The following is a 26,822-nucleotide window of genomic DNA, read 5'->3' as shown; positions in this document are numbered from 1 at the left end:
CTCCAGACCTCCTGCGTCCCTGTAATCCCTGTCATTAACAGCCTCTCACTGGGCTGTCAACACTCCTTAAAGGTCCACTCCACACTATGCAGGCCCAGTGTGTGGACATTAACCACATAATTCACTGTAAGTAAGTAAGTAAGTAAGTAATTAAGTAAAGTTTATTTATAGAGCACCTTTCACAGACTGTTTGGGTATTTCCAATAGTTTTACTTCTATACCCCACATCTCAATGATCTCAGAGGCAAATATTGTACTTTGTAGTACAAACTTTGTAGTTACTATACCTTGTAGATTTTGATTATGATTACGAAACATTACATTAACCACTTTAGCCCTATACATTTCGGCCATTTGTTAAGCTGAAACAATGCGACACATTGCCAGCTTGTAGATCATTTCAAAAGACATTCTGCATAATGATGACTTTTTGTCTTTTACCTTTGGTAATGTAAGTACATGTATCAGCCTATACTTTTGTACTTTGACTCAAATACATTTTGAATTCCGGACTTTTACTTCTATATATTTTCCCATCACTGACCCCATTACGACCTCAGGCCAATTCTCTAAATGTCTTCTCTAAATATACATATTTAATAACAGTTATCAGTGGTTCTCAAACCTTTTCATGTCAAGGCCCCCCATAATTAGGCCTATTATGTATTTGGCCACAAAGCTCCATCTCAAAATATTTTGTGCCCGGGAGCCCCAGAAGCAAAGGTTTGGGCAAAAAAATACATGTTCGCTTAAAAATACAGACTGTGCATTCAAAGATTTGCATACATTTTCAAGAGTTTTCAAAAATAGCAGATGTACAAGCTCATAGCACCGCACGGCACAAACTTTTACTGTATAGTATTTGTATCTTTTGATACTTTTGGATAACGCCACTACATTTTGGCTCCACCACATTTAAGTGAGAAAGTACATTATGAATTAGGCTGGGGACTCCCTGGTCTCCCTTCGAGGACCCCCAGGGGGGTCCCAGGACCCCACTTTTTAAACCACTGTTCTAATTCGAGACAAGATGCTTCAGTCTCGTAAACATAACCGCCCCGTGTCTGATAATAGCGTCTCCATCGTAAACCAGCTGGTGTGAAAAGTTAAGTAATGCAATTAAACCCAAATAGAATTGATTATGATGAATCAGCGTTTCTTGATCCGGTGACTGGGAGTTCCGGTCCTCTCAAGCGCTGCACTCATCAACATCAGAACTAAATATTAATTTGTGGATGGTGTCACTCACTGCCACAAATAAACAGCAAAGGCAAAGGTGTCCCTGAAATGCTGTCGTAATGTCTGATTTTAGAGAACTCTAGTTTTCGCCGGCTGCCGGGCACGGCTGCACTAATAACTTTGGTGCAGGCCCGTCTAGAGTTTGAATAGACAGGTATGCAGTCAAAAGGAAGACATCGAAGACGAAGGACGGGTGGGGGAAGTATCAACATATGGAATATCAGAACTAAGGGTTTGAGATCAGATGTACGTAGAGTTGCTGGCCGGCTTCATATATGCATATCTACTGTAGGTGATGATCCAGTCTTCTCCATGTGTTTATCCAGGGTTTGATGAGATCTTATATGGAGACAGCCATATACAGTATGAAGCATGTCATGAGGCGTGACGGACTGATGGCCATATGGTGCTGTGACGTGTCACGAGGCGTGACGGACTGACAGCCATAAATGGAGGCGTGACAGACGGACTGACAGGTTCTCATAGTAATCTGTGAGCTATGGTCGCAACAATACTGTATTTTCTCATCAATTATTATTCATCAATTCTCTTACAAATATCCTGTATTTTTTTCAATTTGAATTGTCAGCCAGTTTGAATTGATTTGAATCGATTTGTAATAAATCGCTACATGTCCATATCTCTCCCTCTATCTTCCCTCCCATTAGTCAAAGCATCTAGAAGGCCGTCCACACTAGAGCCCAGTTCTGCCTGAGGTTTCCTCCAGTTAAGGGGGAGATTTTGCCATGTTGCCACCTTTTGTCAACTTTCACCGTTGCAAAAAGTGCTTGCTCAGGGTGGGCGAGGGGGTGCAACGCACAAACGCAGAGTCTCTGCTTATGTAAAGTTGTCTCAAGACATCTTGACTATTTCTGTGGTCCAGTGCAGCCCTACCCCGCACCACTTGATCTCTCTCTCTCTCTATATATATATATATGGCGGCTGTGGCTCAGGAGGTAGAGCATGTCGTCCAATGATCCCTGGGACGGCGGTTCGAATCCCGGCTCCTCCTGTCCACATGTCGAAGTGTCCTTGGGCAAGACACTGAACCCTACATTGCCTAGTTGGTCGATGTGAGCTCACCACCATTGGGAAGTGAGGACGCTGGTGTCGACTGTTCGCCGCTTCACCTCCCTATGTATGTGAAAAGCGCTATAAAATGCAATTCAATATATATATATATATATAGGCTGTAAAACATCTACGTATGCTTTGTCACTTTTGCATGACAATGCCAAAGGCATGTATGACGTGTATAAAATATGGGCATTCATTTTATGGGGAAACTATATGGAATTTGGAGATACAAGGTCTCTGTCATCAACCACGGCGCCCTTGGGTCTCTGCCCCCAAGGTTATCCGACATCAACACACCTGGCGCCGGGCCTGTGAGCAGTCCAGGTTATTAGTACCTTAATCAAGGACGCATTTTCACCGTGATCAGATGACATCAGGGCTTACAGCAGAGCGCAACACCGGATACTCTGTCACGCCCAGCCATATGAGAGCTCAGCAGAGACGTGCGGCGACACAAGAGCAAATATCATGTAAGACACTGGTTCTCAATGTAAGGTCTGGGGACCCACCAGTGGTCCAAGATGGACCCTTATGGGTCTGTAACCAACTCTAGTGTAAAAAAAAAAAGGAACTCTCAGATAAAATTTACACTTGTGATTGTTGGTCCCAGAGAATCCCAGGGGAAATACCAGGGTCCTTGAAATAAAATAGATTGAGAAACACTGATGTGAGCAACTCCACAAAAACAATATATTAAATATGCATGTTAATTTGAGCCAGATTAGCGTACAAATGGAACCAAAAATTGTGTTTTATGCTTGTGGGTCATTGTGTTCCATTTCTAAAGTCACACACTCAGCATGATATAATCACAATAACAAAAGGTTTTTTTCAAAGATTTATTGTGGTGTTGGTCTGGTCATAATATCTTCACAGAGATTATATACAGTATGCAGTACAAATTAGTACAATAAAAATACATTCAAAGAACAAAGAACTTTCACAGATGCACAGTGTGAAAAAAAAGATTACAGACATTAAAATGTTTTCCTGTGAACTCACTCTTAATAGGCAAAGATTTATTTTTAACTGAAATCTTTCCTTATTTAAAGTTGAGATGAAATGAAAAATGCCTTTTTGAACACCTTTACATCACATCCTCACCATCTATTTAACAATATGCACCAACAATGTTCTTAGTACAAATGGATTTCTTCCCGTAAATGTTGTCAACGTTCAAATCAAATTCCTCTCAACGTTATGCACGCACGACGCACGTCCCGTTTCGCTCGAAAGGGAACGCCACGATATGGAAGCGAGACGAGCTCGACATGCCGCTTCATGTGAACTTTAAAGCTCGACGAGAGAAACTCCCTCTTATTTTAACATCATTTCCAGTTAAGATAGAACAGGTGCAGTGTATTAATAGCTACAGTAGATAATTAAAGATACAAAAAAACAAAACAAAAACTAAATCACTTGACCAAAGACCCATCCAAAACCACGTCAACAGTCTTCTCAAATTATGTAATTAAACTTATTTATAGAATTAAATAAATCAGTTCAATTCAGTTGACTTTCGGAATAACTAGCTACTGTACCCCCCCCCACCCCCCCCCAAACAAAAAAGAATCCCTCAACGCTTTGAAGGCCTTCAAAAGTGCACCCCCCCTTCCGAGTCAGACCCCCCCCCCCCCAACATAGAATGAACGATACATGACTCTATACATCTTTCAACCTTGGCTCTAAAACAGTGGTTTTCAACCTTTTTCATATCAAGGCCCATTCATTATTCAGCATTTGAGCCACGGACCACCAATTGATGAGATTTAGACTTGCAGACCCAAAACTAAAGATTTTTTTTATCATTGGACAAGATTTTGGTATCGATGTTGGTATCACAGGAGAGACACAGGCAAACGTTGACCAAAACAACAATTCTTTTACATTCTCCAATTTTGTAGACTTTTTGTAAATTGATGAATGCAGATGTTTAACAATAATTTAACTCTTCAGAGCGTAACATGAAACCAAATTGACCATTAGGGGTCCATTTGATTTACCGTAATTTTACAAGAGTTAAAAGATCTGGGAAGCTAGGGACTACCTGGAACCCCTGCAAGGCCCACTGGTGGTCCCCGGACCACTGGTTGAAAACCACTGCTCTAAAGGTATATTCACTTGAACCGTTTAACATTGAATCTCGCTCATACATACAACAGTCAAAGACAAACAATACAAAAGAATGACATTTAAACAGTAGGCAGAAGAAACGGATTTAAAGAAAAAAAAAACAACAACAACAAAAACATCTAACTGCAGTCCTACAGTCAAATCCTGATTGAGTCAGAGTACACAAATGGAACCAAATGAACCCCCCTCCCTGCCATTAGGTATCCATTCCACTCTCAGACTTAAAATAAGTTTGATTTGACAGTATTCACGTTGTTTCTAAGGCTCACCTTAGAAACAAATGCTGGTCTCCACCACAAACGTGTTCTCGAAGTGGCGGATCTTGCGACAGTTGAGTGCCTCACGCTTCTGCATGCCTGAAGGAAGAGAATAAACACACGTTAGCGCAGGCATTCCTGAACCCTTCCTTGTCAAGGAACTTAACAATAACATAAAAATAATAATAATAAAAAAAGACTCTGATCTTGATTTGTATTATTAAACCAATGTCTTCTATAAAGTTGATGATGTCATATGTCCATGTGTGGTCCAGCCCTATCATGGAATGTATGGAATGCACAAGCTAATATCTTTAGGAAGTATCAAGTTGTTTTTTAGTATATGCATTCCATACATTCCATAGGGCTAGACCATTATGGACATATGCCATCATCAACTTGTGACTTGTGACAGAAACAGTTTCTATTGAGTCAAGGGATGCCGCAAATTAATCGATTTTTTTAGAGCCAAAATATAGGCTAATAAGTAAGGCTGCATGATATATCGAACATGTACCTTCATCAGAGTGGAGAATAGAAGTATAAATCAAGTTGAGCAAAGCCACTCTTCTCTGCCCCTCTATCTAACAGACACAGTTAACGATTGCTTGTTAAGTGCCTGCCAGACAGACAATCAGATGAAATGAAGGCAGTTGTAGAGTAAAGTGTAGACTAGTGAACTTAACTTTTCTGTTTATATCAAGTACTTCATAGTTCATACCAGCCCCTTATGAAACTACTTCTCCCCAAATCCAAATGGATTTCATATTCCATCCTGAATGGCAGTAACTAGCATACAATGAGAACTGAGAAGATCTCCACAAAGGTTTACTCATCAAAACTGATTATAAAACTGTAACCATCAAAGCATGCACTAATGGTTATGTGACCATGGCATGTGCAAGATTCTTTATTTATGAAAGAAATAAAATATTGAAGGTGTTTTTATTATTTTAGCTGTAGAGGGCAAGTATAATGTTTAAGGCATATTTGTCTTATTAGCCTGGGATCCTTTTAACAGAAGAGAGCGACATTCACTGTGCATTAGGATCAATACATGTAAAGTCAATCCGTTTGATTTAGTCTGTTAGCTTGTGATTTTATGCAACAAACCCTCCCTCCCTCCCTCCCTCGCGTGCAAACCAAGCGTCGGCCAGGAGCCATCATGGTGCTTGTCCAAACAGGTTCAAGTTACTGACGCCGTCATTCTTTGGCCAGGTATGAATCACATTAGAGAAAAGAAAAAGAGAAAAAAAAGAAGAAAACAGTGTTGCAACAACGAGCGAAGGGCAGGCTGTGAAGTGACTGTTTGTAAAAGGAGGTGTGCTGCTCGTCACCGAATGCATCGCCTGGTGTGTGAGCTTTCCAAACCGCCCGCACGACATTGTGAACACCGGCTGAGCACGTGCAATGCATTACAATAGGCTTTGACCGTACGATTACCACACCAGGCTCTCTGTGTCAGCGCGCTTCGCTCCGTGGGCCGTCCATGCCTGCACATAACCACTTAAACCCTGTCCTATTGTGCTGAATATAAGACTACGTATTTCTTTCTTCCAATGGGAATATCCTACAAAAAAAGCCAGTCGTACTATAAATCGGGGACTAGACTATTTTGTCTTCAATGTTCCTTTTCCACAAATGAGTCTTGAAAAATGGGGCTCGTCTTATAATCGGAAGTGCACTGAACGCACACATCCATTACCCGGGCGCGTGAAGCACGTGTGCATGGGGCCTTTTTGATGAGGTGTAGCTCTCCAGGAGCCTTCTCCTTGAAGGGGTGTGTGTGTGTGTGTGTGTGTGTGTGTGTGTGTGTGTGTGTGTGTGTGTGTGTGTGTGTGTGTGTGTGTGCTCCTACCCAGGATGCGGTCCCTGTGTGCCAGCTTGTAGGTCTCCTTGCCACGACAGAGGCTGTAGATGAAGAAGCCCAGCTCGTCGACGTGCTCCAGGCGCTCCGTCACCACCATCTCCTCGTGCACCAGGTAGGACTGGGGCAGGTAGGCGCCGGTCTGAGGACCACAAGGAACCCACTTTAACCACTTAACCCATACGGGGACCCCCTTTTGGTGTTTTTTTCACATTTTGACCTGAGGCGGATTCTAAAAAAAAGTTCTCGGTTTTCTGAAAAAGCTATGTTTCTATGTCAGTGGTGCTCAATATTTCATGTCAGGGACCCCAAAAATTATATGTATTTATTTGGTAACCGACCCCCATTTGAAAATATGTTGTTCCAGGGACCCCCCCAGAGGCAAAGATTTGAGTTGAAAACGTTCGCTCTGAAAGAATATAATATTCAAGATTTGTGCCACATTTTCACGATTTTTCAAAACTAGCAGACCTACAAGCTCGTAGGGCGGCACAGAGTGAGCTTGTAAATCTGATATTTTTGGGTTCCCGCCCAGCGAACGTTTTTAATTCAAATTATTTGCTTCTGGGGGGTCTCTGGAACAACATTTTCAGATAATTCTCGGGGTCCTTGACCTTGACATGAAGTAGTTTGAGCACCACTGACAGGTAAACCACAATGCGACTCATTGAGTTTCAAGGAGCTGCATTGGTGTGGTATGACCTTAAAAAATGTTTTGTCCTGACCCAACCCCTTTGGTGTGGTTTGGGCTTTACAGATGGCAGAGCAAAGCCGTAAAATAGAAGAAGAATTAAGACAAAATGATGACAAGGTAATGTTTCACATGCAGGAGCCAGCCGTTACCTTCATCTTAATCAGGAGATCCATGAAGTCCGTGGGAGGCATGACGATGGAGCTGTTGAGGGCGATGACGTAGCATTTGTTCAGACTCAGATCCAGGTAGGCTGTCAGTCTCTGGGGAGGGGGGGGGGGGGGGGAGGAGAGGAGGGGAGGGGGATACATCACGTTAGGGCTGGGCAATAGACAGATTTCATTCGATTATTTTACTGTGGAGATATTTGCACAATGAGATTTATGATAAATACTTATTAATGCCCATGTAATAATTTCTAAGTGGGTACAGTCAAATAATAGAATAGCGAGACTAGATCACATTACTGTAATGCAGCCTTTAAAATCAGGAAGACAATTCCTTATTTTTTTCTCCAGTGACCAGATGTCCCCCTTTGCGTGGGACAGTCCCTCATTTCCAAGACTTTTCAGGCATCCCACAAATTGAGACCCTGACCCACATTGTGACTGGCAGGCATCAGTGTTCAAATGCCCCAATAGTTGGCTTTCTGTTGTTTTCCTGCAAGATGTGTTTTTAAGCCAGTTAAAATAACATGAGAAATATCCCCTAGGCTACCGCTACAGTACCAAGTTGGCCATACCACCCATGACCAAAATGTACATTTTAAAACAACATGTGAGACACCAGAGGGGTTTAATAAAATGATAGGCAATATTAGGTCTATGGTGGAATATGACATCAAGGCATTAAATTAACAAGTTGCTAACCTCGTCCCGTCCCCCTGTCCCACACAAGTGATACTTCTGTCCCTCAAATGAACAGTTTGGATCTGGTCACCCCGTCACAGGAGCCTTTCCTTCAGTCTCACCTTCTGGAAGTCGTGGACGATGTCTGCGGGATCGCCGTCCTCGAACTCGGGGACGGGGATGTTGATGAGTTCCACGTCGTCGCCGATGAAGCGGACATTCTCGTGCAGCTGACGGATCTGATACGTGGACTGAGGCTCCAACTCCACCTCCACCTGCGTGGTGGGAAGAACCAGTTCAACAGTCAAAAGATCACCTCCACCTGCATTTTCAGCCCATCTATCTCCACCCGACCAGCCATTCAGCTGAACCTCAGTCATTCCCTCCTATGTCCAGCTTTGAGGATGTGTGTAAACACAAACATTGTCCTAACACAAACATTGTCTTAACACAAACATTGAATGCCAATGGCCAAAATGCCATTGACAATGAATGGCCAGTTTTGAGTGTTTGCGTAAACACAAACATTGAAGACAAAAGTGAGGATGCAAATTATGACTGGCCGAATACGCTGTCTTAAAAAAAACTCAGAACATTATGAAAGACACTTCCCACCCCGGTCACTCACTGTTTGAACTGTTGCCATAACAGCTTCTATCCCACAGCGGTAGTTGCACTCAATGCTGCTAATAAATGATCTGTTGCTGCGACACATTTGTACTTTCTGCTGTCTTAAGTGCAATAAGGGTTTGTTGTGCAATAACAGTTACAATTACATGTTTGCATGTTTGTCATGTTGCAATGACAAAAAAAGATCTATCTATCTATGTATGATGTATGATGATAAGAGTGCCCCTCACTTCACACGAGTGTAATGTCTTAACTACTTTCAACATGCCATCCCTATTTGGCGAATAGCAAAATAGTGAAAGTAGTCGATCTAGAGGCCAACTCTGACCCTGTTGATCGGGCTAGCTTCGCATGAGATATGACTAGAGTGGTTAAATGGGGGTGGCAGTGGCTCAGGAGGTACGGGGGGGCGCTTTGGAATAAGAAGAGTTGATCCCCGTGCCAAAGTGTGTTTGAGCAAGAACCCCTAGGTCTCCTCTGCCATCGATCTGTTAATGTGTGTGTGTGAATATAAACGCACAGTGTAAAGCGATTTGGAGGAAAGCATATTCTTTCACAGCGAACATTTCTTTTTTTAGGTCGGCGGCCAATTATATAACATTTTTGGGGTCCTTGACATGAAATAGTTTGAGAACCACCGACATAGTGGTTCTTACCCTCTACAACCAACTCCCGTCGCAAGTTAATTATGTAATATGCCCATATGGTATATCCCTATGGAATGTATGGAATGCATATGCTAATAAATAAATAAATCACACCTGTGTGAAGTGAGGGGTGCTCTTGTCATCGTACATTTGACATTGCTACATAAGGTACATAAGATGGTCCCTTATTGACCAAGCGCTCCCACCAACATGTGGTTGGTTAGCCGATTTCCCCCTTTACATAGGACGTAAGATTTCCCTTCAATGTCAATGGCGTTTAAAACTTAATACTTAAGGTTAATATGAGCATCAAAGCAATATTTAAAAATACTTTTTATTAGCACATGCATTCCATACGGCTGGACTACACATGTCATCATCAACTTGCGACAGGAGCAGTTCCTATTGAGTAAAAGAGTCTCTATTTATGAAAGAAATAAAACAAAATGAAGGTGTTTTTATTTTAGTTATAAAGGGCAAGTATAATGTTTTAAGGCATATTTGTCTTATTGGCCACTAGCCAGGGATCCTTTTAATTACCGGTAGACTAATATTAATATGGTGTGATTGTGTCGTACCTCTTCTTCCTGGATCATGAAGTCTTCCTCGTGGTATTTCACCCCACAAACAAACACCTGGTTCTCCTGGAGGGAGGGAGGGAGGGAGGCAGGGAGAGAAAGAGAGTTTAAACAATCATTTATACATAAAAATTAAAAAAAAGTTGGGTCAATACATTCTTTCACAGGGAAAAAGAAAGTACACCTTCATAACCCCAGGCATTTGGAAACGCATCCATTTTGACATCATGTTTATATTCTGAGAATATTTATGCACCAACTAGACTATTCTCATACGGAATAAGAGAGAGACAGAGAGAAAGAAAAAAAGAGCGAGAACAAGAGAGCAAGAGAGAGTGAATGAGAGAGGGAGAGAATAATGTTTTGTGCTAGGGACGTCCAGAAGAGAAGATTTGTGTACATTTTCCACAATTTAAAAATAAATCTGCAGATGTACAAGCTCATAGCGCGGCACGGAGTGACACACTTGGATATCTGCTATTTTTGAAAACCACTGTTCTAAAGAGTTGAGTTTTCTGGATAAGGTATGTTCCTTTTGTTGTCCAAGATTGTTGGACAACAACTTCAGAAACTTTATACATCCACGTATGATAACAGCATCCTAAGGTTAGCAAGGAATATCACCTCCAATACTAAGCATGTTTTGTATGGAGAATATAGGTTGCTACCTTCAGGAAGGAGATGGTGTACCAGCATACAATAAGGTCAGACTAAAGAGGTCCTTTGTCCACCATTCGACCTTGAGGCTTAATCAGGAGTTGTAGTAGCCACAGGATAATCTAAGCGGTGGATATTGCTCTTGTCTTCATGTCTTTATGTATGTAAATTGGTCTTGTTCTTTGTGTTATGTCAAATGTGTGTTCTGCATACTTGGCTGCTGTGTCGCAAGACAAATTTCAGTGTGAACTGACAATAAAGTACTATATCATATCATATCATATCTTCCTCCTTCAACACCGGTGCTAAGTGAATGGACGCCTGTGGAAATCAGGCATTCTGCATGTAAACGGAGGCCTTTTGCATGTCACGCTGTGAGAGAGGTGACAATGTCTCAGAAACAGGTCCAACCGGCTTACCTGTATGTGTGTCCCGTGCCAGCACTGATACTACAGTACATACAAACCATTCAGAAATCCACAACGCGTCGCATGGCAGTCTCATACATGGCATGCAGAAGGGGCGAAATACAAGCTCACAGCGCCGTGAGCTTGTAGATCAGCTTTTTCTTGTTTTCTTTTTTCTTGTAGGCTCCTCCTACATGTCTACCTGTCCTTGGGCAAGACACTGAACCCCACATTGCCTCCAGTGGTTGCCACCATTGGCGTGTGAATGTGGGAAGTGAGGAGGCTGGCATCGACTGTTCGCCGCCTCACCTCATAATGTATGAATGAATGGACCATTGTAAGTGCTTAAGAGTAGGCACGCAGTGCATAGAAAAGCTGTGTATTCACCTCCAGGATGTAGTACCGGTACAGGTAAGCTCCTCCGACCACCACCCCAGACAGCATCAGGGCCAGGCCCAGACACATGCACCAGCACCAGGCCCTGGATGCATGACGCAATGGCAGAACCTCTGGGTCCTACCGGGGCGAGAGAGAGAGAGAGAGAGAGAGTTATCAGCATGAGATTATTATTATTATTATGGAATATTGGTCCTTTCATGTTCAGATTATCAATGTTGTAAATCAGTGGTTTTTCAACCATGTTCGTATCAAGGCTCATTTATTTAGCATTTGCGCCACAAACCACCATTTGATGGCATTTAGTCTCTCAGACACAAGAATCAAAATATATTTGTTTCTTGATGTTGGTACCATTAGGACAGATAACAGTTTTTTTTTTAAATCTACATTCTCTAATTGTGTAGACTTCTTGTAAATTAAGTAATGCAGATGTTTTAATAATACTTTAACTCTTGAGTGTAAAATGAAACAATGTGTGTTCTGTGTTCCCTAGCAGCACAGAAGTGTCTGTGTGAGAGAAGATGTGGAGGCCGGGTGGTGCCATGATCAAAGTGTTTTCCATGTTCATAATAACGTGAATGAGAGGCGTCCGTTTTTAGTTTGAGCCGTGAGCACTCCTATGATTTCCTTCCATCATCGTCATTCAGCCCAGGAAGGAGGACAATGCATCAGCGTTCACGTCAGAACCCCTGGCCCGCGACCCGCCCAGGGAAACCCATGATCCTCCCAGCAGACTACATTCTATAAGAGACGATGCCTGAGACACAACGTCAAAGAATTAGGGGAAGTCTACTCAGCTTCATCCATACGGGAAAACTATTACAGTAGCTGAACTACTTTAAGGCCACGTCATTCTCAAAGTAGTGAATCTAGCCACAAGCTACAGTGGCACATCATGTAGTTAAGCTGGAGGCTTACTGTAGCTACTGCCCAACGCTGGCATGTGAGATTGTTCACCTGGGAGAATGGCACAGACTAGAGACTAATCTATATTAATTTCAATTTATCAAAAAGATTAAATCAGTTAAGCCATTTAAAATTCTATTTAATGTCAAGGACCCCTACAATTATTAATTACATTAATTAATGTAATTTTTCCTTTAATAGTACATAACACTACCTCGTCTTATGTCTCTCTAGAAGCGTTAATATTCCAAACAAGGTGCTTGCTGAGGTCAGAAATGACAGAACATCTGCGTTCTGATCAAAACCATTGGAGAGCGCCGTAGATTCACAGAAAATGATTATAAAGATGTGTACCGGTATACACGTCATTAGCATAATCAGTGTTAAAAGTATCAATACTGCAATGTAGTCTGGAATACAAAATGTACTTGCGTAAAAGTACAAAGGCAGTACCCCAAAGGTTGTACCCATTATGCAGAATGTCCCATTTCAAGGTTTAAAAAAAAAAGCTAAAGTGGTTACTGTATGTTTTGTAATAAAATAAATGTAGTGGAGTAAAAGTACAATATTTGGATCTGAAATGTAGTGGAGTAGAAGTAAAAGTAATCGGAATTACCGAAGTAAAGTAAAAATACCTCTACATTGTACTTAAGTACAGTACTTAAAACCCATTCAGGACGGGAGCCCCTTTGTGTTTAAGCTTTGTTATACTTTGGCTATTGTTTTAAAATCGTGAAAATGTGGCACAAATCTTTGAATATACACAATATTCTTTCAGTGCGGACGTTTTTAACTCAAATCTTTGCATCTGGGGGTTTCCTGGAACAACATATTTTCAGATTGGGGGTTCGCAGCCAAATACAGATAATTCTGTGGGTCCTTGACATGAAAAAGGTTGAGCACCACTCACCACTTTTTCAGAAAACCATTTTAGAATCGGCCTCAGCTCAGGTCTAAATACTACTGTAAGTATAAGTTAGTTTCCACCACGGTGATTTGCCAATGCCAGTTTGTGCCAACACAAGGAGAGAGGACACACTCAGGGAGGCCGGTGTGTGGGCTGATGAGGGAGCGTGTGTGTGTCAAAATAAAGGCTTTGTTTTGAGAGGATGAGTGTTCCACTTGGCTCTCTCCACACAGACAGTGTCACAGCGAAACTCGGCACACAAGAGGGAGATAGAGAGAGATGAACAATGGGCACATGGAGATGCAGAGAGAGAGACGTTTCTCTCTGAGAGCAATTAAGAGTCGTCAACAACCGCATCCGTGTGATTAGAGCATGTGGTTTACAACCGTTTTCATATCAAGGCCAATTATTAAGTCGGCATTTGAGTCACAGACCATAATTTGATGAGATTTAGCCTCAGACCCAAAACTTTGAATATTTTGTCATCGTTAGATAATAGATAGAGTTTGTCCACAATTCCATGCTGTTGTGAAATTAAACCAAATGGACCCTTAAGGATCAATTTGGTTTCATTAGACCCTCTCAAGAGTTAAAGTTCTAATAAGGGTCCATTTGGTTACCAACTCTCCATCATTTAGCTGGGGACCACCTGGAACACCCTCGAGGACCACTGGTGGTCCCCACACCACTGGTTGAAAACCACTGGATTAGAGTATTACAATTAGACTGGTAGCAAGCAACTCCTGTTGCAGTTTTCGGATAGAATCAGTGGATATTAACCCATTTAGGCCTCTAATTTTTTAATTCTGACAGTTTCTTATGTTTCTGTATCAGTGCTCAGTGGTGGTCAATATTTCATGTCAAGGACCCCAAAAATGATATGTAATTGACCTTTTTACTTTTGGAAAATAATATTGAAGAAACCGTTAACTGGTTAATATGTATACTGTCACTTTAAAAGCATAATTCTGTTAAACCGATTGGCAAGTATCGATACACTTTTAGACCGACATGTTTGTGCTGACACAAACAACATCTCATTTATTTCTTGATTGCATCTTGTCTTGATTGTTTAAACATGACATCATGGGCAGCTATGCTCGATAACAGGCTTGATAAGCCCAAAGCTTATTGATACCAGGTACTCAATAAGCTTGTTATCGGATTTTATTGGGTATCGGTTATCGAGCTCCATCACTAATGATGACCCCTCTATATTCTGTCCGGGGACCACCAGTGGTCCTTCAGGGGGTTCCAGGTGGTCCCTAAATGATGGAGAGTTGATAACCAAAATACCAAATGGACCCTAATAGATCTATGGTTTCATTTTACTCTGTCAAGAGTTAGATTGTTGTTAAACATCTGCATTACTTAAAGGGAAACTTCACCCTTTTTGCAAAGAAAATATATCTTAATGTTTAGTTTAGAAGATTTAGAACACATTCCTGGGGGTCTTTATGTGTGTAATATGTGGTTTTAGATATAGATTTTAGCAGTGAGCCCAGTGTCTCTGATGTCATCGACATTCGACACTGGGCTCACTTCCTTCCTGGACTACAATTCCCATAATGCTTTGGTGCACTGCTCCTCCCTTTGGATAGGGGGAGGGCAGTCTTACTGAGACAACATGTAGTCCAGGAAGTAAGTGAGCCCAGTGTCGATGACAGCAGAGACACTGGGCTCATTGCTACAATGTAAAATATCTAAAACAACATATTACACACATAAAGACCCCAAGGAAAGTGTTCCAAATCTTCTAAACGTCATTAACATATATTTTTCAAAAAGGGTGAAGTGTCCCTTTAATTTACAAGGAGATTTAGAGAATGTAGACGAATTGTATCTCTCCTGGCACCAACATCAATACAGCATGAAATTGTGGATTTTTTTTTTTAATCCAATGACAACAACATATTTTGGGTGACTGGAGGCTGGCTAAAGCTCATCAAATGGTGGTCCGTGGCTCAAATCAAATGCCAAATAAAGAATGGGCCTCGATATGAAGTGTTGAAAACCACTGCTCTAGACTCTATAACAACCGTGACGTGATTTTATTATAACATATACCAAAAAATGCTATGACAAGAATACTAAATGTCAATCTTTTGAAGTTTTTTTTTTTTTTAATAATAATAATAACATTGATGTTGACGTGCTATTCATCATTTCTAATTACACAGTGGTCTGTATCGGGCGCAGACTCGCTCCACTCCAAGACGGTCCTTAGTTACCAAGATAGACGTCACGTTTTGTTGTTCTGCCCTTTGATCAGCACCAGATCAAGAGGCTCTCACAGATAATAATACCCCAGAGATATTAAATGGCAGGAAGCCCAGGTACAATCAGAGTGCATTAGGGCCTATTGAAAACTACAGCATGACGTCACAAGGTCACCGCGCCTCACACAACACATCTCTCCGTTTTACTAACCACCCAAAACTGCACTATGAATTATTATGCCTTTAGGGTGAATTCACACTAGAGCTCCTTTTTAAAGTTAATTATTATTTTTTTCTTCTCCATACGACTGACGAGTCCAGTGTGTTTCATCGTGATGCACTGCTGTGACATGAGCTTGTAGATCTGCTATTATATGATATATACTGTATGTCTGTCTCTGTCCGTTTGTTTGTCTGTGTGCGTGCGTGTGTGCGTGTCAGCAGTCTTCAAAAGGGCCATAACAGTAGTCTGGCAAGTTTGCTTTTTGAGGAAGTCACTGGATTCCGTACCATTTCAGTACAGTAGATCAGTAGATCACACAGGATGTGCAGGTAGACCACATAACATGCCCCTAAAATATAATTTAAATTATTTAAAAACTATTTTTGGCATCTGCCACTTGAATTAAGGTGACTTCACTTGATTAAAGTGAAGTTTCCTGACCGTGCACCCGGTAAAATGTTCCAAGAGACTGAGATAGCTGGAGTTGTGCTTGCTTCTTCCTTTCGAAAATGTCCACATCAATAGACAATAGACATCAAAAAGCTCAAAACCCAAAATGCAATACTTTGTTTTCAAGAGCGTTTCGCACAAACATCAGTATTACAAAGTTATACAAAAACACCCAACCAATTCCATTTCCGCCCTCTATTTCCCATTCCAAGAGTGTTTGCCTAATGTAACTATTTTCAGCAATGGGATAATATTTTTGGTGGGTAGATCTGGTTGAGCTGGTCATTTTGAAAGTAGCTCTCAAGTCTAAAAAGTGTGGGCACCCCTGATGTAAACATTCTTGGGATAGGTAATCCAACATGCTACATACAGTAGGTTCTCTGTATGTACGACATATAGGGCACAATCTGCATACATAGACAATATTGACAACGGTATGGACCATTTAACAGAAGTTAGACTTTGAGCTGAGGCCGATGGATGGACACGTCGGACAGGAAGAGAGAGTGGCGAGTGTACCGTTTAACACAACACACTGTAACACACAAGATCCATGGCTTATCAACAGACAAACACAGGATTTCACACAGCTCCGTGGACTCTGGCCAGCCATTTTGAAGTTCACTTTATGGTTAATTGCAGGGTCTGGAATTATAGTTGGACAATTATTAACCGGAGTGTTTGTGATGTGTTATATGCACGACTAAGCTCCCCTTTGCTCCAGTCCACTTGAATGTCTTTGAGTACTATGGAATGGACGGCAGTGTTCAGTTGAGAAAGCTTTGAAGAAGGAATTGCATATTTGCTTTTGCAATTTAGTCTGCCTTTGGTTTCGGTTAGCATGCAAGAGGAAGAAAAAAAAACATACTTTGCGTTTGTGTGAATAGGAACTGTGCAAACGGACCTTGCACAATTAGCAAATGGCAAACTAAAGCATTGCGAATGTTGGTTCATGTTTTCAGGAAGCACTTTAAAACTCTAGGCTGAGGGGGGGGGGGGGGGCAGAGAACAGATAAACATAAATAAATAGTGAACAGAATATAAGAAAAGGGGAAGAGGCAGGAAGGCAGAGAGAGAGAGAGAGAGAGAGAGAGAGAGGGAGAGAGAGAATTAATGCTACCATTTGTACCAAAAACCTTTATAACAAGTGTCTGCATAATCCTGAAATTAGATTTTAGCAGTGAGCCCAGTGTTTCTGATGTCATCGATTCGATACCGGGCTCACTTCCTTCCTGGACGACAATTCCCATAATGCTGGTTCAATCCAAATTGAACCACTGGTCTAACGACATTGACAGATAGAGATACACAACTACCGGTATACCATCTCACTTCCAGCTTGTCTGACTGACTGCCAAGTATGACCCAACAGGCCCTCACACCAGCATTTTGTCTGCAACACCAAAACATGTTATGGCTATGAGGATGCACGCAGCCGCGCACGCACACACAAATTATATTTTAAAACAACGTACAAGCTCACAACGAGTTATTCGTTATGCTCACGTGTTATGACACTAGTCTCATATCTCAATATCATTATATCCGGCGGGAACCCTTTTTGGTGTTTTAAACATTATGTTATAATTTAGCTATTGAAAAATAGCAGATCTACTGCAGGTCTGCTATTTTTGAAAAATCGTGAATCTTTGAATATATATTCTTTTAGAGCCAAAGTTTTTAACTCAAATCTTTGCTTCTGGGGGAAGGTCCCTGGAACAACATATTTTCAGATGGAGGTCGGCGGCCAATTACAGATAATCTTGGGGGTCCTTGACATGAAAATGTTTGAGAACGACTGACATAGAAACATAAGGTTTTTCAGAAAACTGTCAGGATTTAGAAATAATTTTGTAGAATCGTTCCCGGGTCAAAATGGGCTAATTAACTTCTTCACCTTCGCTCATCTGCCGTTTCCACCATTTCTGTCCCGGAGGAGAACACACCGTTACCGTGCAGTCTAGCAACAAATGTGGCCTAGCCGCTTCCCTCAGAACATTAAGATCAACATACAAGTCTGCAGTTCATGTTGTGGCCTGTCGCTGGCTACCCGCATTGAGCCGTACATGTGCACGGGGAGATGGTGGTGTGGAGCTGGAACAGGTTATGTGACGTCAGGGAAGCCCGACTCGTTCGTCTCTTTCCCTGCCTGGCTGAACGTCGTCTTGCCTCACGCCCCTTTGCCTGACAATTACGCAGCTCCCGGCCTCAGGTGTGTCTTTGCCTGTTCCCACATGTGCACCATATTATAGCCCTGCTGCCGTTTAATGCTGGCCAACTTTCCATTGGGCGGATCAAGCTGGAGAGAAAGGTGAACCTTTCACAGGTACAAGCCAATGTCAAAGGTTCAGAATCGGTACCTCCACCTGGTCGGTTTGATTGTCTGTTCGTAATATAACTCGAGAATAGATGGCCACAGGTTTATATAATAATAATAGATGGCCACTGGTTTCATGAAACTTAATGGAAATTATATTTAAGAGATGAATAAGCCTTGGGTCAAAAAGGTCAGTCAAGGTCACAATCAGGGTCAAACGGATTTTCTTTTTTCTTTTAAAGACGGGCGGATTTTCATGAAACATGGTGGTAATGATTAGTAGGCTACTATGAAGAAATAATGAAAAGGTGCAGATAATAAAATAAGACATCTCTTTTACAATACATTCCCACCTTTTTTTACTGTCGCCATGGGGTCTGCACTTTTCGCAGTGCAACTCTTGTAGATTCGAGATCTTATGGCCATGATCCAATAACATGCCATCATGGCCTATATAATATGTTTTGGATACGAAACCATCTTGGGAAAGACGTGTTGATTCAGCAGAGGTTGGAGTGAGCACTGTGGGCACTAGCCAATCCTCTTGTATATCGATCCCCTTCAGAGGAGGTTGTGTTTCTGTAATCCTAACGGGGTCAGTGCAGTATCGGTGTCGAGGACTGGGTTTCAGTTTCAGGTAAACCGAGGGTTGTATGTGAAACCCCACCCTGCTCTGCGCTGGAATAAGGAACCTACAAAAGCATTCATGTTGGACTTACTTCTTCTATTCTCTACTTCTCTATTGAGCAGAGATGAAAGGGACTGCTAGCCCCTTCTTCGTTGATACAAAATTGCGCTTTCCGGCATTCCTTTTCCATGATTCTTTTTAAGACATGCAGTGTGCTATATAAAATATTGTAATTCGAATAAATGTATTTATTGACTAAATATCACCAAAAATTGCAGGTTCTCTCTATGATTATCATAACACGTTGAAATGGGCTTACCAGAGCACTTCTGGCTTACTAATTCATGTCGACATCATGACGAGTATTTTGGACTCATGTTGTCGCCACTTTACAGCGCTCTGGGGGTAGGTCATCCCCTGCTCTGGGGGTAGGTCATCCCTTGCTCTGGGGGTAGGTCATCCCCTGCTCTGGGGGTAGGTCATCCCCTGCTCTGGGGGTAGGTCATTCCCTGCTCTGGGGGTAGGTCATTCCCTGCTCTCTCCTCCTCTGCTCTCTCCTCCTCAGAGGCACAGAGAGGCAGCTGAAGGTTCCCCCTGGCTGAGCCTGTATCAGTGTGATTAGGGGTCCTTAAATCTCCTTCAAGTGGGCCGCATCATGTGTCAGATGGCTTTGGTAGAACTCAGTCAGATCATGGCAGCGTTATCAAGCAAGAGGGCTGTATTACCAAGAAATGGTGATCCCTTCAGTGTTGCCTTTGCATATTATTTACTGGGGCGGCGGTGGCTCAGGGGTAGAGTGGCCGGATGCCATGTAACCACAATGTTGCCAGTTCGAACCCGGGCTCCGCCAGAGTTAGTGTCGAACTGTGTCCTTGAGCAAGACAGTGAACCCCTAATTGCTCCTGATGTGCTGGTTGGTGCCTTGCATGGTTTCTGCCACCATCGGTGTATGAATGTGTGTGCGTGTTTGAATGTAATGCAAAATCTATGTAAAGCGCCTTGGATAAAGGCGCTATATAAATGCACCATTTACCATTTTACTGCCCCTTTTTAAATTAGAAACAGGCAGTTTGCTGTAAAATCCTGAAGTGTGCATTTAAATGGAGCCGTACACTCACAGTTAAACGAACCCTCTGGACTTTACTAGGTTCTACTACCGTTGTCTGAAAGGCAAAAGTGGTCCCTGGGAGTAGAGACTATAATGAGTTGGACTCATTTATGTGAAATGGTGTCACCACTGACTTAAGAGAACCACGCTTCCACTCCCTCCCGCATGATCTGCTGGGAGTAACCAGAATAAAGCGACTGATAAGCCAAAGCCATAGACTGCTTATCCCATTACATACTGGGGAGAAATAAGCATAACACTGTGAATGTGCGTGTAGGACGCACACATACGCACACGTACGCACACATGTTCTCACCTCCTTTTTCCAACACACCCAAAATACCTCCACACTAACACCAAGTAAGCGATGGCCAGAGATTTTAATAACGATCTCCGATCCAGTCTCCACATAACCTATCACTTAAACTCTATAGTTTGTTTTACGTCGAATAGCCTATCTACAAGATTATAACGCTTCTGGCTTCTGCATATCTGCGCTATATTTCCACAGAATGCTGTTCTCCTATTTTTGCCGAATCGTGACATGACCGCTAACGGGATTCGGGACTGACGATGGAGTTCATGTGGATATTAATATGTGTTCTGTGATATTTCCAGAGGGTGAAGCGAACATTCCGTTCCATAAGCTTTAGAGAAATTAAAGGAACCCTTAATCTTGCTTTAATAACCAGTTTATGGTAAGTAGTAAGTACAGCACATCAGAACAGACGTTGAAACATGCTGTAGAATCTTTTAACCCATTTTGGGCGGGAACCCCTTTTGGTGTAAGCATCGTTATGCTTTAGCTATTGAAAAATAGCAGATCTACAAGCTCGTAGCACGCCTACGAACATATCTTTTCAGAAAACTGTCAGGATTTAGAAGACATTTTTAGAATCTTTCCCAGGTCAAAATGGGTTAACAAAGTCATCTAGCTTGAAATCAAGGGGGGGGGGGGGGGGGGAAGAGAGAGAGAGTCCAAGTATATTTCCTGTCAGCTACTGATATTCACCAGTGCATAGGAAGTAACCTTGGACCCATTTAGAAAGTTTATGTTAAGTCCAGCCAGACCGATATATTGGTCTCACCGATACATGGACCGTCATTTGAGTGCATTTCTTTTTTACTGGTATTGGTTTCTGCAATTATGCAGCCGATGTGTCCCGATGTTTAACTGCTTGTTACGACCGGATCTGGTGTCCCCTATTTTGGGCATGTCATTACAGGTGAACATTTTCAAAGGTTTTCAAAGAAAAGAACGAAAAAAACAATAGCTGATCTACAAACTCGCAACATGACACGTTGTGTGTGAGCTTTTAAAAATCAGTTCCACCAGCCAAGTTAGCCTGGAAACCTGCAGACTAATGTTTTGGCTGCGAGACTGGTTTCCACTATTAAAACTCTTTGACAGCCAGCCTATTTATCTCTATGGAGTTAGCTTCAGCCGGTAGAATTTGAGCTTGTACTCTAGCTGGATGCAGACTTCAAGGGGGTTATGACAGGCTGCGCCGAGAGTTAATCTATTCATTTCAATTAAAAACGAATAAAGCCCCGATGACTGTGAAAGGTAATGAAGCCATTAGCCCCTATAGGGGTCGATGGCTGTGAACGGTAATGAAGCCATTAGCCCCTATAGGGGTCAGTGGCTGTACCAATCATAATTAGGAGATTCTATTATTCTACTCATTGGCTGGCAAATGTGTAAAAATTGTTAAGCAAAGGGCTTGTAACCAGCTGCTTATATGGACAACGAGTGTCAAAGAAACAGGCACACTATAATTGTCTATCATTGTCTCTCACGATAATTAAATCTGCAGTGCACGCCCACAGACACCCCACACACACACACACACACACACACACACACACACACACACACACACACACACACACGGGGGTCCTGTCCTGCTCAATGCTTATAACTTTACAATAATTAGTCAAAGTGACAGCAGAGGAGCTCCTTTCCAATCATGTCCTTATCTCTTCATAGATCTATACATCAGCGCCATTGCACCAGCCTTCACAGTCCGTAGGTAAAATGAAAATCTTCTCTTATGGGGGTCCTCCACAGGCTCCCCAGAGTTAGTGTCGAAGTGTCTTTGAGCAAGAACACCAAACCCCTAATTGCTCCCGATGTGCAGGTTGGTGCCTTGCATGGTTTCCTCCACCATCGGTGTATGAACGTGTGTGTGAATGTAATGCACAATCTATGTAAAGCAACTTGGATAAAGGCGCTATATAAAATGCATGCACCATTTACCAGTCACTATACAAACTAAAAGACCACTGATATCGCTAGGTTTTTGTGATCGTCTACAACCTGCAGCTATAGCGGGCCTGAGGGTGCTGCAAAGTGCAAACCCTCGTGACAGAGAATTATCATGACACCTTCTTGGGATCCCAAAGGGCATTGCCACTTTGGTGCTCAATAATGTGACGGCGAGACACCGACTCACACTTTTTGCAGTTACGCACTCACACATGGCTGCTAGTGCTACCAGCACAATTAGTAGGTGGTCTTCAGCTGTGAGCTACTACTAATAAATGGAATTAGTAGTGGACCTTAACCAAAGCTTATTTTAATGATGTTTAGGACACAATAAACACTTTCCTGGGGTTATTACGTGCGTATTGTGAAATACGTTTTAGTCATGATGCCATATTCATGACCAAAAACCTAAAATGTGGTCTCATGCAACTTCCTTCCTGGACTACAAAGTCAAACCTCCATGCAGCCTCCCCCCTCTCCACAAGAAGGGGAAGTGCACTGAAGCATTATGGACATCGTAGGAATTCAGCAATCCAGTCAAACCCTAGTCAAACACACAGACTTCATTATTTTTCTGGCCATAGCGGTGAAATGTCCCTTTAACCAACTGCAGTGCAGGCTGAGTGTCTTTGTCAAGGGCTCCTCGTGGGAAGTTGTTGACAGAGAATTATGTGTTTGTAATTAATTAACTCTCTCAGCCAGTGACATTCCTGTCAAATGCCTGTTGTTAAACCCAGGCCAGGGGCGTTTAGCAGGGGGTCCCTAGGGGGCCCACAGAGATACTTCAGGGGGTCCACCAACACCATTGTGTGATAAGAATAGCAGATCTACAAGCTATGACGAGGTTGTGAGCTTGCATCAGTACATCTGCATGATATTTTTCGGTGGAGAATTGGTGTAGTGGGAGGACAAGTACTGTCTGAAAGTGGTTAAATGTCTGAAAATGCACATTAACAAAGAATTATAATGTACACAACACTGATGGTAGTGTTGTCAAACAAGTCTATGAAATCTATGAAGTTTAATCTGCAACACAATTGTATACGTAGGGCTATAGCCGGCTAGGGCATTGGGAGGAGGTCCCTGCTTCATCCGTCTCTCAGCTAAGGGGTCCTTGGCCTGAAAAATAACATTGAGGACCCCTGCCCTGGGCTATCGCCCAGGTTATACTGATACACTTGAGTTTGTGAAACTGCATCTATTCTCAACCTCTCAAATGCACACACACACACACACACACACACACACACACGCACGCAGGCAGGCAGACAGACAGACATAAGAAAGGCGATACCTGTATCGTGGTATGTATTGTAAATTGCCAGATTCTTGCCAAATGCCAATACAGCGCTATGCAAGTGTGCAGAGAGTAGGCCTACGCTCAAACATCTAGCACCATGTCTCTGAGCTAATTGCAACATATGGAACCATTTGCAAAAGGAGAGGAAATCCCCCTTGCAGAAATGCACAAGTGCACAATCTGCTCTTTCGCGACCACTTCAAACCCCAGAAGGAAGACATTAGGCACCGTCTGACTTATCAGCCTAGATCTCGCCGAGACTCTGTCACGGGGCTTTGAACTTCGTGGGTAGGTAAAAAAAACCAAAAGAATTTCGCGGCAGTTTGTGGCGGCAAGATAACGACTAAAAAAATGAGTGAAGATAGACCACGTTTCCGCACCCCAAATATAAATCACCACAAAGATACAGTGTCAACAAAACACATAACGAGGCATGAGCAAATCAGCCTGATAGAACCATGTGTGTAACAATATAGCACTATGTGTCTAAATAAGCATTTTCCCAGAGAGGTCATCAGGTGGTCTCCGACTCCAACCTTCTTAGAGTGTTTCAACCCTCAACCACTACACTCTCCAGTTGGCGGGTCAGCAGTTTTTGGCCAAGTCACTGCCCCCTCCTCCAGGCTTCCAGATATAGACAAGTCCACGGAGGGGAACCCCGCACGCAGCCATCACCGAGGCGCAACCAGCACCGGGAGGGAAGGCCACACCCGGCCAACAGGCTGTGGGTTGAAACCTGCCGCCCAGGTGCAGCAAACCAGTACTGATCACACCTCAGCAACCGCTGCGCCCAGGGCACCCCCCCGCGGACCCGCCCACTGTCCTTTCTCCCCTACCAGAACTAGTAGGAAGCTCTCTCTGCCTTGTGTGTTCTTGGGGGACATCAGGCACTGGGAGGTCTCTAGGACTATGGTTTGCCTTCTGCCTAGTGTCCTCCTACGTCTCACCAGACTGTTCATCTGTGCATGTGTCCATCCTTGTCCACACTTGGCCTTACTCTGGTGTATTTGAGTTAAGGGAGCCTTCTCTTCGTCTATGTCACGGTCATAGTTGTTGTCGTTGAATCTGTCCTATCGAGTCTCTCTTCCTCCCCTCCTCTCGGGAGACTCATTTAGACAGAACTGTTGTCAAATGAATAACCACCAGAGCTTGTCTCTCTTGAGATGAGACAGATGGAGGACTTTGGCACTCACAGATACATGTACTCTTCCACTCCAGATCGCCTCAGGCTACCATGCTGTGGATATTTAAACTAATAGATCCAGCTAGAGTTGTCACTCGCTTTCTTTGTAATTGTTTCTTTCTTACCACCTCTTAGGGTGGGAAAACGCTTGCAATACCATCTTTTTTTTCTCCCCCCCCCCCATCTTTCTTTTTAATCTCAGCAGTACATAAATGGTGATAGGGGTTGCAACAATAGTTCAATAGTCACTGAAAAAATTAAATCACTATAGTTACAGCTCTAATGGTGAGTAGAAATGTTGAGGTAATCTCTAGCATTACTAGTGATTCTCTCAACTGAGCTCGTTTCTGTGTATTGCCTATTAAACTGTAATTTCTGCCCTTTCTTCCCTAGTCCCTACAGGTGTTTATCTGTCTGAATCACAGGTGTCATATGTCTCTTCTAGGACAAAATGGTCCCATAGGCTACTTTCACGTCAGTCACAAAATAAAGCCTACAGGTCCACAGACCACAGTTGTCCATCTTTCAAATACAACTATAAACGTCTCCTTCGGTTATGTTGTCTGTGTGTGCTTTGAATAAAACTAAACTAAAGCATGACTTTTGTTTTAACTGACTAATACTATGGCAAAAAAAAAAACGTTGTCGACTACCTTTTTTCACTGACGAAAACTAAATGAAAACTAAGCTATGATGACTAAGACTAAACATAGACAATTTCGTCAACAAATACAAACAAGACAAAAATGTTAGGGAGGGTCAGTAGACAAGAGATCCAGTATAAGTAAAAGACACAAGTCAATTTACACTTGGTTGCATGTTGAAAGTAGCAGATCTACAAGCTCACAACAGATCTTCTATTATTAGCAGGACAAGTGTAAATTCTTATGATATTTAGTCTACTAAAACTAGACTAACACAACATTACAGGTGACTAAAATGTGACTAATGCCAAAAACAACACTGAAGTCAAGAACGGCAAACTTCCTCCTTGTTCAAAGTCAAACAACCAGAACAGGTCTATTATTCTTTCATTGGAGCACACACACACACACACACACACACACACACACACACACATACATGATTGAACACTGGACTGGAGTGACGTTTGATGTAGTTCTTTTCGGACGATAATGCAACACGTAGTCTTATCTTAAATAAACATCGACGATCAGCTGTTTTCGGCACCTCTCCGTCGTCATTATAATATAACGACCATTATACAATTGTATTTATTTATCAAGCGTTTTAACGTCTTTACTCACTTTGTCTTCGTCGTCATCGGGGATGAGACTCTCGATATCCTTTTTCACGTCTTTCTGCCCCAGAGCAGAGTTGAAGGAAACCTTCACCATGGTTCAAATGCACGATAATAAAGCAAAACAAATCAAATAAAGAACAACTTTAAGGAATGAACAAAGTGGACAGACAGACAGACAGATTGTCTCTTCTTCAGTCTGGTCCACTTCTCCTTCTTCTGCCGTTCTCACTAGTCTAAACAAAAGTCAACACAACTCACACAGAGGGTTGCCAGGTGCTGCGGAGGAGGAGTTTTAAACCCGCACTATCAGATTTGTCACATCACAGTTTTACACCCGTGTGAAGTGTGGGGCGCTCGATCGTTATCGTCATGCATCATCTCATTCCGGCCAGTCACAATTTGCGTCCGCATCTTCGTCTTCAATCTTTGTGTTTTAATACACACACAAACACTCAAAGCTGGCCATTCATTGTCAATGGCATTCAAAACACAAACACAAGCTGGACATAGCAAAAAGTGGGTGAAATTTATTTTAAGTGTTAACTTATAACAAATATAAAAAAGTTATAAAGTTGTTCCAATTGCACTATTAGAGAATTAATTGTGTATTCATCAAAC

The 26,822-nt window shown here is 42.4% G+C and overlaps 1 protein-coding gene and 1 long non-coding RNA gene across 2 annotated transcripts in view; one reads left to right on the top strand and one right to left on the bottom strand.

The window, feature by feature from the left end:
- Window positions 1-3,731, top strand: part of LOC308331010 — a 302,214-nt gene extending 298,483 nt beyond the window's left edge. The window contains exon 2 of the long non-coding RNA XR_013965536.1: window positions 3,291-3,731. This is a non-coding gene — a long non-coding RNA (uncharacterized lncRNA). The remainder of the gene's footprint in view (window positions 1-3,290) is intronic.
- Window positions 3,732-3,937: 206 nt separating this feature from the next.
- On the bottom strand, window positions 3,938-26,461 carry LOC308331008 (integral membrane protein 2B-like). Its single transcript, XM_080786099.1, has 7 exons — window positions 26,209-26,461; window positions 11,419-11,547; window positions 9,968-10,033; window positions 8,235-8,387; window positions 7,417-7,527; window positions 6,565-6,715; window positions 3,938-4,805 (listed from the first exon to the last, which is right to left on the bottom strand). Exons 1-7 carry the CDS (start codon window positions 26,296-26,298, stop codon window positions 4,720-4,722), a joined length of 786 nt encoding a protein of 261 aa, XP_080642225.1. The 5' UTR covers window positions 26,299-26,461; the 3' UTR covers window positions 3,938-4,719.
- Between the last annotated feature and the right edge of the window lie 361 nt (window positions 26,462-26,822).

The sequence above is a fragment of the Protomyctophum bolini genome (genome assembly GCF_963924005.1).
Source record: "Protomyctophum bolini genome assembly, chromosome: 16".
NCBI classification, from domain to species: Eukaryota; Metazoa; Chordata; class Actinopteri; order Myctophiformes; family Myctophidae; genus Protomyctophum; species Protomyctophum bolini.
Note: the sequence above shows the minus strand (reverse complement) of the source record. Positions and strands in the feature narration are given on the sequence as shown.

What these genes read in the sequence shown, in the direction of transcription:
- LOC308331008 (XM_080786099.1), bottom strand. Translation starts at nt 26,298, where the DNA reads ATGGTGAAGGTTTCCTTCAACTCTGCTCTGGGGCAGAAAGACGTGAAA. An exon ending in CCGATGACGACGAAGACAAA is followed by an intron (nt 11,548 to 26,208) that starts GTGAGTAAAGAC and finishes TCGCCCCGGTAG; the next exon opens with GACCCAGAGGTTCTGCCATT. An exon ending in ACCGGTACTACATCCTGGAG is followed by an intron (nt 10,034 to 11,418) that starts GTGAATACACAG and finishes CCCTCCCTCCAG; the next exon opens with GAGAACCAGGTGTTTGTTTG.